Source organism: Cryptomeria japonica, chromosome 4, assembly GCF_030272615.1.
Source record: "Cryptomeria japonica chromosome 4, Sugi_1.0, whole genome shotgun sequence".
Taxonomy (NCBI): Eukaryota; Viridiplantae; Streptophyta; class Pinopsida; order Cupressales; family Cupressaceae; genus Cryptomeria; species Cryptomeria japonica.
This window is the reverse complement of record NC_081408.1, coordinates 431,988,822-432,002,994: the sequence shown is the minus strand read 5'-3', so window position 1 is coordinate 432,002,994 and position 14,173 is coordinate 431,988,822. Positions and strand designations below refer to the sequence as shown.

At 37.7% G+C, this 14,173-nt stretch overlaps 1 protein-coding gene across 1 annotated transcript in view; it reads left to right on the top strand.

Annotated features, from left to right (window-relative positions):
* The window catches only part of LOC131030479 (phosphomannomutase), a 107,280-nt gene that overhangs the window by 71,692 nt on the left and 21,415 nt on the right, over positions 1 to 14,173 (top strand). Inside the window, exons 3-5 of the mRNA XM_057961323.2 lie at positions 11,696 to 11,740; positions 11,900 to 11,966; positions 12,897 to 12,973. Coding sequence (XP_057817306.1) covers positions 11,696 to 11,740; positions 11,900 to 11,966; positions 12,897 to 12,973 — 189 coding nt within the window. The remainder of the gene's footprint in view (positions 1 to 11,695; positions 11,741 to 11,899; positions 11,967 to 12,896; positions 12,974 to 14,173) is intronic.

The following is a 14,173-nucleotide window of genomic DNA, read 5'->3' as shown; positions in this document are numbered from 1 at the left end:
TTCGCTCCTGTCCCTCACTGAAGGACCAGAGCGAAGTTCTTCATAAGGTACGATCTGGGCAAAGATCAAGCAAATTTTATGTTCGAAGGCAAGAAAGGAGGTCAATCGAACCCGTTGAAGACAAATTGAAGATTATCAAACGTCAACAAAGGACCAAAATGCTTAAGTTCGCTCCTGTCCCTCAGGGAGGGACCAGAGCGATTTTTGTTATAGATGATTTTCTCGCCAAATTTCAACCGATCTCAAGGCATGAATGAATGAAAGGAGGCATTGCGAATCCGTTGAATATAATTTTCGAAGGTGATGAAGTGAAATGAAGCCCACAAGAGCAAAATCGCTCCTGTCCCTCAGTCAGGGACCAGGGCGATGAGGTACGTATCTTCCCACTTTTTCATTTTTGGGCGCTAAACAAATATTTTTGAATTTATTTTAAATGCTAAAAATCGATAATCTTTGAAAATTCAATTAAAATGGCATTTAAAATTTGCGCAAAACATTAATTAATTATTTTTGCCTTGTAAAAAAAAAAAAAATCGAATTTATTAATTAATAAACAAGGAAATTTAATTAATTAATTATTGTTTGCAATAAAAATGGAGCGCTTGAGTTTATTTTATGAAGGTCGGCCTTTGTTATTTATTAAAAATCATTTATAATTGCTTTATTATTACCAAGTCGGCCTTAAGGTAAGTATGAGGTGAGCGCTATAAAGGGAGGGTGAAAATCTTCATTTTCACATCATCATTTTCATCTCTTACATGCGATTTGAGGAAGACAAAGGAGAAATGCGATTTGGAGTATGCAAAGGAAGGCGCCAAGATCATTCAAGGGGAGGAGCGAATTTCAAAGGGAGAAGTGCTAAGTTGTGTTCAAGGAGGTGCGAATTTATATCCAAAGGAAGGCGTTAGTACTATCCAAGGAAGTGCGAACTTGTCCAAGGCATTGGAGATCACGTCAATGACATATCAAAGATGGCGAAATTGCTAACTTGAAGAAAAGATCACGTCCAAGGCTTGAAGGGTGGCGAAGTTGATAAGAGGAACGTTCTTTTGAAGATCACATCAAGACTATCGGATTTCAAATTTTGCCTAGGCGAATTCCTTTATTTTGCATTTTAGAGTTAAGCTCTCAAGTAAGGTATGGCAAGATCTCTTGTTTTAATTTCAAATTTTGATCGTCATTGCCTTAATTTTGAATTTTGAAATTTTGTTTTGCCTTAGCTCAGTTGTTTTTAGGAAATGATTAATAAAGGACTTATCATTAAGTTTCCTAAAATTTGCTCTCTAATTTATGTTATGTATTGCAAAATCATGTTACTAATTTTGAAATGTTGTGTAGGCGTCAAATGGAGGTCTCTTCAAGGAAAATCAAGCCGGATCAAGGACGGTCTTCGCCAGGACGATCAAGCCAAGACATGGGCGACCTCTTTCAATCCAGCGTTCCAAGGCGAGGTACATCGTCATCCTGCACATCAAGGACAAAAGGAGTTAGAACAAGAGTTAATTAAAGATAGCCTCTCAACGACATCAAATTGAATATCTAGCAAGCTTCAAGTGTCAGATGAGGTGGCGTCCTAGTCATCATTTCTCCAATCAGTGAAGTCCATCTCAGCATGTCCAGATTCAATGTACTTAACTCATGGAAGGTGGCACAAACTCCGATGTACCTACCCCGGCTATCCATTGGTCGATTTTTCTAAAAGGGACATGTGTCCAAGCAATACAATTTTATCATTGGTCAAGCATTAAATGTTATGTAATGGTTGTAACAAACCCTAATTAGGGTTTTCATTGTAAAATCTTGGCCATTGATCTTGAATTGATCTAAGCCATCAAATTGTATTGTGGGCACTATATAAGCCCAGGCATTTCATTTTGTAAGAAAAAAAATTTTAGATGATTAGAGAGAGTTGTAAATAGTTGGAAGAGTTAGAATATAGTTGATAGAATAGCAATTAGAGTAGAATAGGAGGACAAGGCAAGAAATTGTTGCCATTGATTGTAAACAAACTCCATTTTCATTGAAGTAATGGTGAAATATGTCGTTTTCTTGCAATTTTCATGGTTTCTTGTTGAAGTCTTCAATCTTAGATGGTAGATAATTAGATGAATGGAGGAAATGTGATTGATTGATGGTGGAATTCGTACATCCATACTACTAGCAGTTTGTTGATTGCAGACTTGCCTTGCGTAGTCAACTGGAATCATTCAGCTTAAGCTCAATTTCAATTTGTCGCCTCTTCATTGACATGCATCAACTTGGATGGTATCTATGCCTGCGGTGATGATTTGAACATCATAAAGCTCCCTTAGAAGATCGCACTAGTCTTGTGTAGATGTTCCATTGATGTCAAAACAAGATCTAGTTAGAGTTTTGTCAAAAATCAAATCATTGCTCCTACATTCTTAGTATTAGGATTAGATCCTCTCTTCGCCCTTATCCTTTTTCCATTTTTTTCAAATCTAAGTTAGTAAGAGCCTGTGTCCAGCAAAGCAGATCGGAAGTTCAATGTAAGTCCCCTTGTGATTCCAGCAAATCACATCATACCACTGGAGCTTGTCCACACGTAGAGACCCTACATCAAAGAACCTTGGAGTCTACCTAACTGATCCTTTATGCGAATCTTCAGCAGTTAGAGACTATTTTCTCAAGAGAGGATAAGATACCCTTAGGTATTTTATTCTGTGTTAGGCTGTGTATAAAACACACGTCAACAGAATTGGCGCTAGAAGGAGGGCTTGATCGCGATGAATGCCTAACACTTGAAAATCCAGATTCTATCAATTCATAATTTACAAGGAGCAATCTTAAGGACCTTTTCACCCTCCTCTCGCGCACAACAGAATTGGCGCTAGAAGGAGGGCTGAGCATTTGAACGTCAGATCCTGAGAAGCGCTTGACAGTGAACACGAACTCTTGAATCCAAGGAAGATCAGTGGAAAGCTTTTTCTCAAACACTCGAAGGAAGGTGACTGCTGGATCGTTAGTTGGACTTACGCAAGAAGGAACCAAGCTGGAACCAGTTGAACGTTCAAGTTGAATCCGAGATATTCAAGATCTCTCTTATTCCAGAAAATCCAAAAAAGCGAAAAATAGAAAATCCAAAAAAAAAGTGAAAAATTGAAAATCCAAAAAAATCAAAAAATCAAAAAATCAAAAAAGAAAAGAATTCTCATGGAGCGGCAACAGTTTCACGAGGAGCAACAAGTTGATTTTCCTGAACTTTGGTGGAGATTAGATACACAACTTTATCCACGCAGATTGTCCGAGTTTGCAAGACCAGGGCAGTGTCGAGTTCACGAGACAGAGGAACATGATGAGATGCATTGCTTGAAGTACTTATCAAGGATGGAATCGGCAGCACAGGGAAAAATCTTCTTTTGGGATGTCCCTAGGCCAAAAACGGAAGAAGGCAACTTCAGTGTCCCAGAGACTAAAGATCCTCTTCTAAGCTTCATGTGGATGATCGAGAGTCAACTCGTTTTGGATGGTGAAATGCGTCTTGAAAACATATTGCTACCATTGTGGTGTAGAATTCACAACTCACCTCACTCGGAATTTACTTGCTCAGTATGTGAAATGGCTATCAATCAAGTCAGAAACCAGTTTGGAATGCCAACTTTGTCCGAGGAAGAGCGTATTATGAACATATCTTGGGGTGCACATCTTGCAGCCGAATTTAGGAGAACCTATGAACAGGACATTGCTCCAACATTTGAATGTGAGAATGATCAATTGTACGTTGACGATACCAATGCACCTGATGATCAATGTATTACAATGGATAGCCTGCCATGCCTTGCACCTGAAAAAGAATACCATGAAACAAAAGTTGAAGAATCAGTTGAAAATACAATAATAAAGGAAGATCCAGGAGTTGAACAAGCAATTAAAGAGGATGACTCATTCCTTGAAGAATTCTCACTTATGCTACAAAAGGAGATCCTTGAGATTGAATTGCAGGAGTTTTCAAATGGCCTCATTGAAGAAGACAATCAAGTTGAGATATTGAGTGAAGAGCTACAAATCATCATAAGTGAGCCCAGGTACGAAGAACAATTCAAAGGGGCGCTTAAAGATTTCATCACCATTATGCTATTTGAGGAAGCATTGAAGGATCTTGTAGAGGAAACACAAATGGAATCACTGCCAAATTTTTTTCTAGATAAGCAAGTTACTGTGAGTGATGTGATCCATTATCAGCTCCGACCTCCCGAGACTATACTTGAAGAAGAAAGGCCACCTGAGATTATCTTTGATCCACTAGAGGAGATGTTTGAAGCTCAATCCATCAAGGAGACTCTCATTTTTGAAGATATGCTAACAAAATTTCATGAAGATGCCTGGTTTATGCAAGATATCTCAGTGAAAACAGAGAATCTTGAGCTATTCAAAGGGGCGCTGAGCTTGTTTCAAGAACTTCCTAATCTAGATCAACATGTTGTGGATGCTCGTGGAATGGTTCATCACCAATGGCGACCTCCTGGAGAAGCTGGTGACCTCGCTTCCGACAATACAGTGTCGTCTGAGCCTGAAATATGTCAGGTCGTCTCTTTCCTTAATCCTAGCCTTGAAAGTTATTATGATTTTGATTATGGGGATTTTGGGAAAACAACTTGCATCTGGATTGATCATGGTCCTAACGAATTACCTCAGTTGATCATTTTGAGTGAAAACTTGCTTGAGTATGAGAAATGCATGGTGAGAGTTTGCTTTTCTGTATTTAAGGATGAATTTGCCCGATTGAGAACCGTCACGTTTGCCATACTCCTGTTGCACAACCTGAGAAATCATGTAAAGTTATGTGTATATTTTGCTTCCTTGAGTCGTGTCGAGTCTAGGACTCTTGTATATAGGTTTAGAGTAGGTTTTCTTTTTGTGTTTTTAGATTAGAGGTCTTTTGAGCCTTGTTCTTGATTTGCCTTGAGTCATTTGACTCATGATCTAGTGTGGCTCAGGTAGTTTAGTAGTTTTCTTTTGGTGTGCGTTTTAGTTTAGTTTGCTTTGGGTCGGTTTGTCGGTCGGTTTGCTTTAGTTTAGGTGTCTTGAGTGGGAGTCTCCATCTTGTGAGAAAGGCGTTTGTGTTGTTGCCCGCACGCTGGCAATATCCTGGATCTTATGTTAGACTCATTTCTTAGATATCTATTCATGAAGTGCTCGGAATCCGAGGTTGTTCCTCTTTAGCTTTATCATCTGATCAGGACCTGTATTTGACTTGGAAGGGAATCATTTTCTGTGTCTTGATGCCGACATCTGTTGATTACTATATCTTCACACATTAATAGACTCCGAGTCATTATGGTTTTCAGGCAAAGCTGTGATTGGTGAAAAATCTAAAATCTAGCTTCAGCGCCACCGCAATCCTCAAACCCTAGTAAGCTTCACTGCTTACGAGCCAAAGGAATTGACGGAGAGAAAAAGCAATATCAAAAGGAAAAAATGAAAAAAAAGAGAAAACGAAAAAGAAAAATGAGGAGAAAAATGAAATGAAATGAAATATCAAAATTGGCTAAAGGGAATATGCGAGTAACTCCATCGGGGCTATAGACGCCTGGCTGGCAATGGAGCAATGTTCGTGAGCTTGCGGCGATAACCTCGTCGGGACTATGGACGTCTGGCTGGCAGCGAGGCTCTATCCAGGATGCTTTTGAAGTTCAGATAAACTACGTAGCTAATCACAGGGGAACCTGAAAGTTATAGTTGTCTTGTCGAGAGGAATGAATACACTTGCACACACTTGGGTAATCAAAGACTAAGTGTCTAGATTTGGTTAAAGATTCTCCTTCTACTTTGAGTGCATTTTCTAATCTCTTGATGAGCTCGGTTGAATTTTCCAGAGGTTCTAGGTGTCGATTGAGTCTTTATCTCTGAAATGTTTTTCAACATTTATTCAAGGTGGCGCTAGATGTTGTGACGTTTTCACACATCACCCCATTGCAAATGGGGACCCATGTTTTTTTGCTCATTTTGTTCGTTTTCGCTTTGCTTTTTCTAGGGTTTTGTTAGTTTGTTAGTTGTCTGGATTTAGGGTCAAGCCTTAGGGTTCTAATTACCGTCTTTTCGGACCAAAATCCAGTCGTTTTTGAGGGCTTTTGAGTTTCCTTTTCTAGAATGCAAATTTTGAATGCAATGAATTTGCCAGAATGGTCTAATTTTCAATTGGAATGTTCATGCAGAGCTTAAACTTGTCTAAGTGTTGAAGATGAAATGTGAATTTTTGTCCAATTGAATATTTTTGACCAAATTTTGACTTTTTTGAATTTTGATCCTGGGCATTGGAATTGATTTGTTTTCGCCTCGTGAAGTGTTAAAATGTGAAAAATCTTGTTATTTTGGCCTGTAGGAGCAAAATCGCTCCTGTCCCTCAGTGAAGGACAGGAGCTCAATCTCAAATATCTCATCATTCTTGCAGAGTCCAGACAAATTTTACGTTTGAAGTGATGGAGAACGACGAGATCTTTCCATTGAATATAAATTGAAGATTTTCATGAGCACAGAAATGCCTCCAGGAGGAAAATCGCTCCTGTCCCTCAGTGAAGGACCGGAGCTACAATTCAAATTTCGTCTTGTCCTTGCAAGATTTTGAAAGTTTAATGATTTGAGGACGTCCGAAGGAAGATACTTTGCCAAATGAATATAATTTGATATGCAAAAACGAAGGAGAATGACCTATATTGACCATATCGCTCCTGTCCCTCTCCAAGGGACCAGGGCGAGGTACCTTGTAGCTCTCGTCCCTCTCCCAGGGACCAGAGCGATTTCCTTCATTATGTAAAATCCAGACAAAGGTCAAGGCAAGTTTACGTTCAAAAACAAGGAAAAACATGAGATAAATGCGTTGAATATAAATTGAAGATTTTTGGGACGTCCATAACAGTGCTAAATGCCTAAATCGCTCCTGTCCCTCAGTGAAGGACCGGAGCTACAAATCCAATTTTGCTTTGTCCTTGCAAGATTTTAACGTCTTGACGATGTGAAAAGGTCCAAAGAGGTACATTTTATCAAATGAATATAACTTGAAGTGCTGTCGGGGAGATCAACAGGGTAGCAAGTCCGGCTTGAGTGAGGTCCTGATCCTGAAATTTGGCCAAGTCTGGAATGTCCTGATCCTGAAATTTGACTAAGTCTGGAAACTAAAAAACCTCCAAAAACTAGATTTTGCAATATAACTCCTGGAGGTCTGAAACCACTCTCAAACATCCTGAAAGTATATATGGAATATAACTTAAAGTATAAGAAAGAAGAAACATAGAAGGAAATGTCACTTATACTTAAATGTTATATTCCATTAAAATTGTCCTGATCGAGAGTGCGAAAAGTCAAATTTCGCTCGTGTCCTTCTCCAAGGGTCCAGAGCGAAATGCGCTCGTGTCCCTCTCCAAGGGACCAAGGCGAATCGCTCGTGTCCCTCACCAAGGGACCAGAGCGAAAATGCTTAGTTGAGCCATTCCTGACCTTGTTTGGACGAATCGAGACATCAAAGGCATGGTGAAGGACGAAATGAGCATGATAGAACATCCAGACTTGATCAAAAAACAATGAAATGATGAAGTTTTGCCTAGAGGGTCAAATTCGCTCCTGTCCCTCACTGAAGGACCAGAGCGAAGTTCTTCATAAGGTACGATCTGGGCAAAGATCAAGCAAATTTTATGTTCGAAGGCAAGAAAGGAGGTCAATCGAACCCGTTGAAGACAAATTGAAGATTATCAAACGTCAACAAAGGACCAAAATGCTTAAGTTCGCTCCTGTCCCTCAGGGAGGGACCAGAGCGATTTTTGTTATAGATGATTTTCTCGCCAAATTTCAACCGATCTCAAGGCATGAATGAATGAAAGGAGGCATTGCGAATCCGTTGAATATAATTTTCGAAGGTGATGAAGTGAAATGAAGCCCACAAGAGCAAAATCGCTCCTGTCCCTCAGTCAGGGACCAGGGCGATGAGGTACGTATCTTCCCACTTTTTCATTTTTGGGCGCTAAACAAATATTTTTGAATTTATTTTAAATGCTAAAAATCGATAATCTTTGAAAATTCAATTAAAATGGCATTTAAAATTTGCGCAAAACATTAATTAATTATTTTTGCCTTGTAAAAAAAAAAAAAATCGAATTTATTAATTAATAAACAAGGAAATTTAATTAATTAATTATTGTTTGCAATAAAAATGGAGCGCTTGAGTTTATTTTATGAAGGTCGGCCTTTGTTATTTATTAAAAATCATTTATAATTGCTTTATTATTACCAAGTCGGCCTTAAGGTAAGTATGAGGTGAGCGCTATAAAGGGAGGGTGAAAATCTTCATTTTCACATCATCATTTTCATCTCTTACATGCGATTTGAGGAAGACAAAGGAGAAATGCGATTTGGAGTATGCAAAGGAAGGCGCCAAGATCATTCAAGGGGAGGAGCGAATTTCAAAGGGAGAAGTGCTAAGTTGTGTTCAAGGAGGTGCGAATTTATATCCAAAGGAAGGCGTTAGTACTATCCAAGGAAGTGCGAACTTGTCCAAGGCATTGGAGATCACGTCAATGACATATCAAAGATGGCGAAATTGCTAACTTGAAGAAAAGATCACGTCCAAGGCTTGAAGGGTGGCGAAGTTGATAAGAGGAACGTTCTTTTGAAGATCACATCAAGACTATCGGATTTCAAATTTTGCCTAGGCGAATTCCTTTATTTTGCATTTTAGAGTTAAGCTCTCAAGTAAGGTATGGCAAGATCTCTTGTTTTAATTTCAAATTTTGATCGTCATTGCCTTAATTTTGAATTTTGAAATTTTGTTTTGCCTTAGCTCAGTTGTTTTTAGGAAATGATTAATAAAGGACTTATCATTAAGTTTCCTAAAATTTGCTCTCTAATTTATGTTATGTATTGCAAAATCATGTTACTAATTTTGAAATGTTGTGTAGGCGTCAAATGGAGGTCTCTTCAAGGAAAATCAAGCCGGATCAAGGACGGTCTTCGCCAGGACGATCAAGCCAAGACATGGGCGACCTCTTTCAATCCAGCGTTCCAAGGCGAGGTACATCGTCATCCTGCACATCAAGGACAAAAGGAGTTAGAACAAGAGTTAATTAAAGATAGCCTCTCAACGACATCAAATTGAATATCTAGCAAGCTTCAAGTGTCAGATGAGGTGGCGTCCTAGTCATCATTTCTCCAATCAGTGAAGTCCATCTCAGCATGTCCAGATTCAATGTACTTAACTCATGGAAGGTGGCACAAACTCCGATGTACCTACCCCGGCTATCCATTGGTCGATTTTTCTAAAAGGGACATGTGTCCAAGCAATACAATTTTATCATTGGTCAAGCATTAAATGTTATGTAATGGTTGTAACAAACCCTAATTAGGGTTTTCATTGTAAAATCTTGGCCATTGATCTTGAATTGATCTAAGCCATCAAATTGTATTGTGGGCACTATATAAGCCCAGGCATTTCATTTTGTAAGAAAAAAAATTTTAGATGATTAGAGAGAGTTGTAAATAGTTGGAAGAGTTAGAATATAGTTGATAGAATAGCAATTAGAGTAGAATAGGAGGACAAGGCAAGAAATTGTTGCCATTGATTGTAAACAAACTCCATTTTCATTGAAGTAATGGTGAAATATGTCGTTTTCTTGCAATTTTCATGGTTTCTTGTTGAAGTCTTCAATCTTAGATGGTAGATAATTAGATGAATGGAGGAAATGTGATTGATTGATGGTGGAATTCGTACATCCATACTACTAGCAGTTTGTTGATTGCAGACTTGCCTTGCGTAGTCAACTGGAATCATTCAGCTTAAGCTCAATTTCAATTTGTCGCCTCTTCATTGACATGCATCAACTTGGATGGTATCTATGCCTGCGGTGATGATTTGAACATCATAAAGCTCCCTTAGAAGATCGCACTAGTCTTGTGTAGATGTTCCATTGATGTCAAAACAAGATCTAGTTAGAGTTTTGTCAAAAATCAAATCATTGCTCCTACATTCTTAGTATTAGGATTAGATCCTCTCTTCGCCCTTATCCTTTTTCCATTTTTTTCAAATCTAAGTTAGTAAGAGCCTGTGTCCAGCAAAGCAGATCGGAAGTTCAATGTAAGTCCCCTTGTGATTCCAGCAAATCACATCATACCACTGGAGCTTGTCCACACGTAGAGACCCTACATCAAAGAACCTTGGAGTCTACCTAACTGATCCTTTATGCGAATCTTCAGCAGTTAGAGACTATTTTCTCAAGAGAGGATAAGATACCCTTAGGTATTTTATTCTGTGTTAGGCTGTGTATAAAACACACGTCAACAGGTCCCCACTCTGAAAAAGCAAAAAAGCAGGCATCCCTAAAAAATTGGGAAAATTTTCTAAAAATAGCTATACCAAGGATTGGGCTAAAAATGCCAAAAACAAAACTTCCCAAAAAATAGGAAAAAGCAAAAAAGCAAACTTTCTAAAAATAGAAAGTTGTTCATATTCGTTCAAATCAATTGCATTCTTCGTCCTTTGGCCTTTCTAGGCACTTTGACGGTGTCTGGACTCTGTTATCACTTGGCTTGCACAAACTGACTTTCAATCTCTGGGACTCAAATTGTTCAAAACTTGACAGAACCGAGCAGAACTGAAGTGGAAGGCCATGAGCACTAACAAAAACTCTAGGAAGCAAGAAAGGAGAGGGTCCCCATCTTCAATGGGGCGATGTGTGAAAAAGGTCACAACAGTACTCTTCACATGACACAGATGTAAAGTGCATTTGGCTAATTACAACAAGTGGCTATTATATTTGTGTAACAACAGTGTTTAGTAGAAGTGTAGTTATCCTTCGTAATTATTGATGGATAAGTATTGATTTAATCAAAGCTTGTATGAATTTGAGGACACTTATTGGAGAATTTGTGCTACTATCAGTCTTTGTTTTTTTCTTTTTGGATTGGTAAATTAGGGATCAATGGTCTCGCAGCTTTTGGGGCACAAATGAAAGCCTGGGCCCTAGGTGCACATCTTATGCACTTTCTTGAAAATATTCTCTAGGCATTAATGCTGCGGCAACAGGAACAAGCCTAGCAGTTCCCAGGGTGATTTGAATCTGGGTCTTCAAATTGTTGTTTGATTTCAGTTTCAGATTTTGAAAGATTTAAAACATTTGTGGATTTTAAGTTTTACTTTTAATCATAACACAGTTTACAGCAATTACCAATTTAAACATTCATACAAGTATTTTAATGAACGATGCACAGGTTTTAACCATCTTGGTTATGGCATATAGACTTCTGCCAAGAAATATTGTAGAATTTTACAAATGTTCAACCCATATTGGGGATTTTACAATGCCACAAATGTGGGAACTCCTACAAATGTTTCCATTGGAATTTGGCTCTCATCGAAAAGTATTCTTTTAGTTCTTATTTTTTCGGTTGATGCAGTTGTTCCTATCTGTACCTTTATTTTCTTATAAATATTCAGGTGTACAATGCAAATCTCTTACGTGTATAAATAATCTGTTGCTCTTATAGAATTTCTTCTTCTTCCATTTCTTGTCATTTGTATTTGTTAAGGGATGTCACAAAGAAGGCTATTGAAATACTCGCCTTGTCTCTAGGCGCATGTGCACTACCTATATGTACAAAGCTGAAATTCTTGGTGATGTTTATTTGCAATTTATGGCTTTTGAATTTATTATGTTTGCAACTCATCTTCATTTATCTATTTTCTGTACAGGAGATATCTCAGGAGATGTTACAATTCATGCAAAACTTGCGTAAGGTATCACATTAATGGTTTGCTCTCTTTAGAACTGGTCTCCATTCATTGACTAACATTGCTATTTTCCTGAAGTTTCTTCTATTTCTAGAAAATAATATTAAGAGTGCTGATTTTTGTTATGGTACAATATGTGGAATAACAATACTTTTTGGCATGCAGGTTGTGGCTGTGGGAGTTGTTGGTGGTTCAGACTTAGTAAAAATAACCGAACAGCTCGGCAAAACTGGTCTGCACTAATTGCTTTCAAATATCTTGGAAATGGAAGAAGAAATGAGATTAGAGAGAAATAAGTAACATAATATCACACTTCTCTCCACGTGGAAAAATATTAGTATGAATTATTCTTGACAATTTACAGTTCTGTATGCCATGATTCCCTCCTTTCAACTAGGAAGAGGAAATTTATCGTGGCATAGTTTGAGATGAAGGGGATGCAAAATTTTCATTTTAAGAAGCTATTACCCCACAACCTTTGGCAAGACCAAAAGTCACAATAAGTCTAAAAATGCTAGAATTTTGTCAAGAAGTTCTGAATTCTAATAATGCTCATGAACTAAAGCTATGCAGATTACTAAGTATTCTTGGGATTTTGTGGTTATGAATGTCCATGGTTTATCTATAACCAGATTAACAAATCTTCAAATGTGAAATATATCAATTGCTATGTAAAAAGGTACAAAAGTATCCAATTTAAGAGGCCAATGTTTCTTGTGAGCTAGTCTACATGTGCATTTGGCAAGAACACAAGCTACAATAGGACTTTGAACATTAGATATTTTGTTACATGGATCTAACAATGCTCATTAAATAGAGGTTAAGATTCTTTACTCTCAATAAAACAACAGTACCTAAATGCAATGAGATTTTCAATGGATGGACTTCCATTTGTATATAGTCAAGGACTAAGAAAATATTTACTGTTATTATAAAAGAGATTATACTTGTTTGCTAATTAGAGTTTTCTGTTCACAATAGTTTGTTTATGCTTTATCTTATTGAATTTGCACTTGACCCTTAAATGGATAAATACTCTTCATCGTGACTGTGTCAACCAAGATGAATTTTAGAATCTAATTTCTCTATAATTTTTCTGCCCTAAAAAAATAACTGCTCAACATGATTTATTTGGTGATTCTTTGGATCTTGCTACTTGCAGTTATTACTGATTACGATTATGTCTTCTCAGAAAATGGTCTTGTTGCTTATAAAGATGGCAATTTGATTGGTAATCAGGTAAGTTTATTGCTTCCCAGGAATGGATTTGTGAAATAATGATAGAATTAACATCAATTCAATTTTCTTCTGCTTCTTCTTCTTCTTCTTCTTCTTCTTCTGTGTTATGTATGTTGTAATATTGTCTATTTCATAGGAATATGTATTGCCACTTGGACACTAAAACTTGCCAGGCATACTACCATCATGACATTCATAACTATGTAATTAAATCATCCCCATAATGCAAATCATTGCATAGATTTGATGGGTCTGACTTGTACAACAGACTAATATATACTGATACACTAATTCAAAATGCTACTAAGGCCTTACAATGAACACATATATGAATATATACTGATTTTACTATTTTACAGAGCCACGACCTGCAACCCATGCTGTAGCCTCAGAGCCTTGATTTTACTAGTCAACCAAACCAAAGCCTCAGAAGCTCAGCTTACAAATGAACTTTGCTCAACACTTAAGCGCCTCTGGAAATTTCATTCAACACCTTTGCAGAAAAACGTTGACCAAAAAGAAACCTTTAAAAGACGAAATGTGAAAAAATTGTCACAAAACCCACCTTATGCCAGACAAGTTTTTTGCCCCAAATCTCCCTTTTTTTGTGATTAAACCTACCAGTTTGGCATACTATTCAGAATATCTGGCTGTAATTTTTAAAATTAGTTGGGGCCAAGTAATACGGCGAGTTAGTTGCCACATGTTGTGACTCAATCACACGTCACCCCATTTCAAATGGGGACCCCTTACTTTTTAGGCCCTCTTGGTCTTTTGGTTTTGGTTCTTTGGGTCTTTTCGCAACAGTCTCTTCGGTCTCCTTGGTTTGCAAGTGTTTTAGGTGAATATGATCAAGTCTACAAGTCGTTTGAGTAAATTTGGCCAAGTTTGGAGCTTGTTTGGTTTATTGTAGGGTTTTGCCCTTCAGACTTAGATTTGAGGTCTTTTCCTCAGTGTTTTGGAAAAACTGAGTGTTGCAATGAAATCAGGACCCTTCAAGGAAACTACCAGTGAGATTTGAGCGAATTTTGAGCAATTAGAAAGTTCCACTGCCTCCCGGATTGTCTTTACTTTTGCCAAAAATCAAATTTACTATTTTTAGTAAGTGTCATCCTATCCTAGTCTCCCTAATTTTGACGTTTTTAAGTACTTACTTTTTTAGTAAGCCTATTTTTGGCAGGTCCATCATAGGCAAAGGTC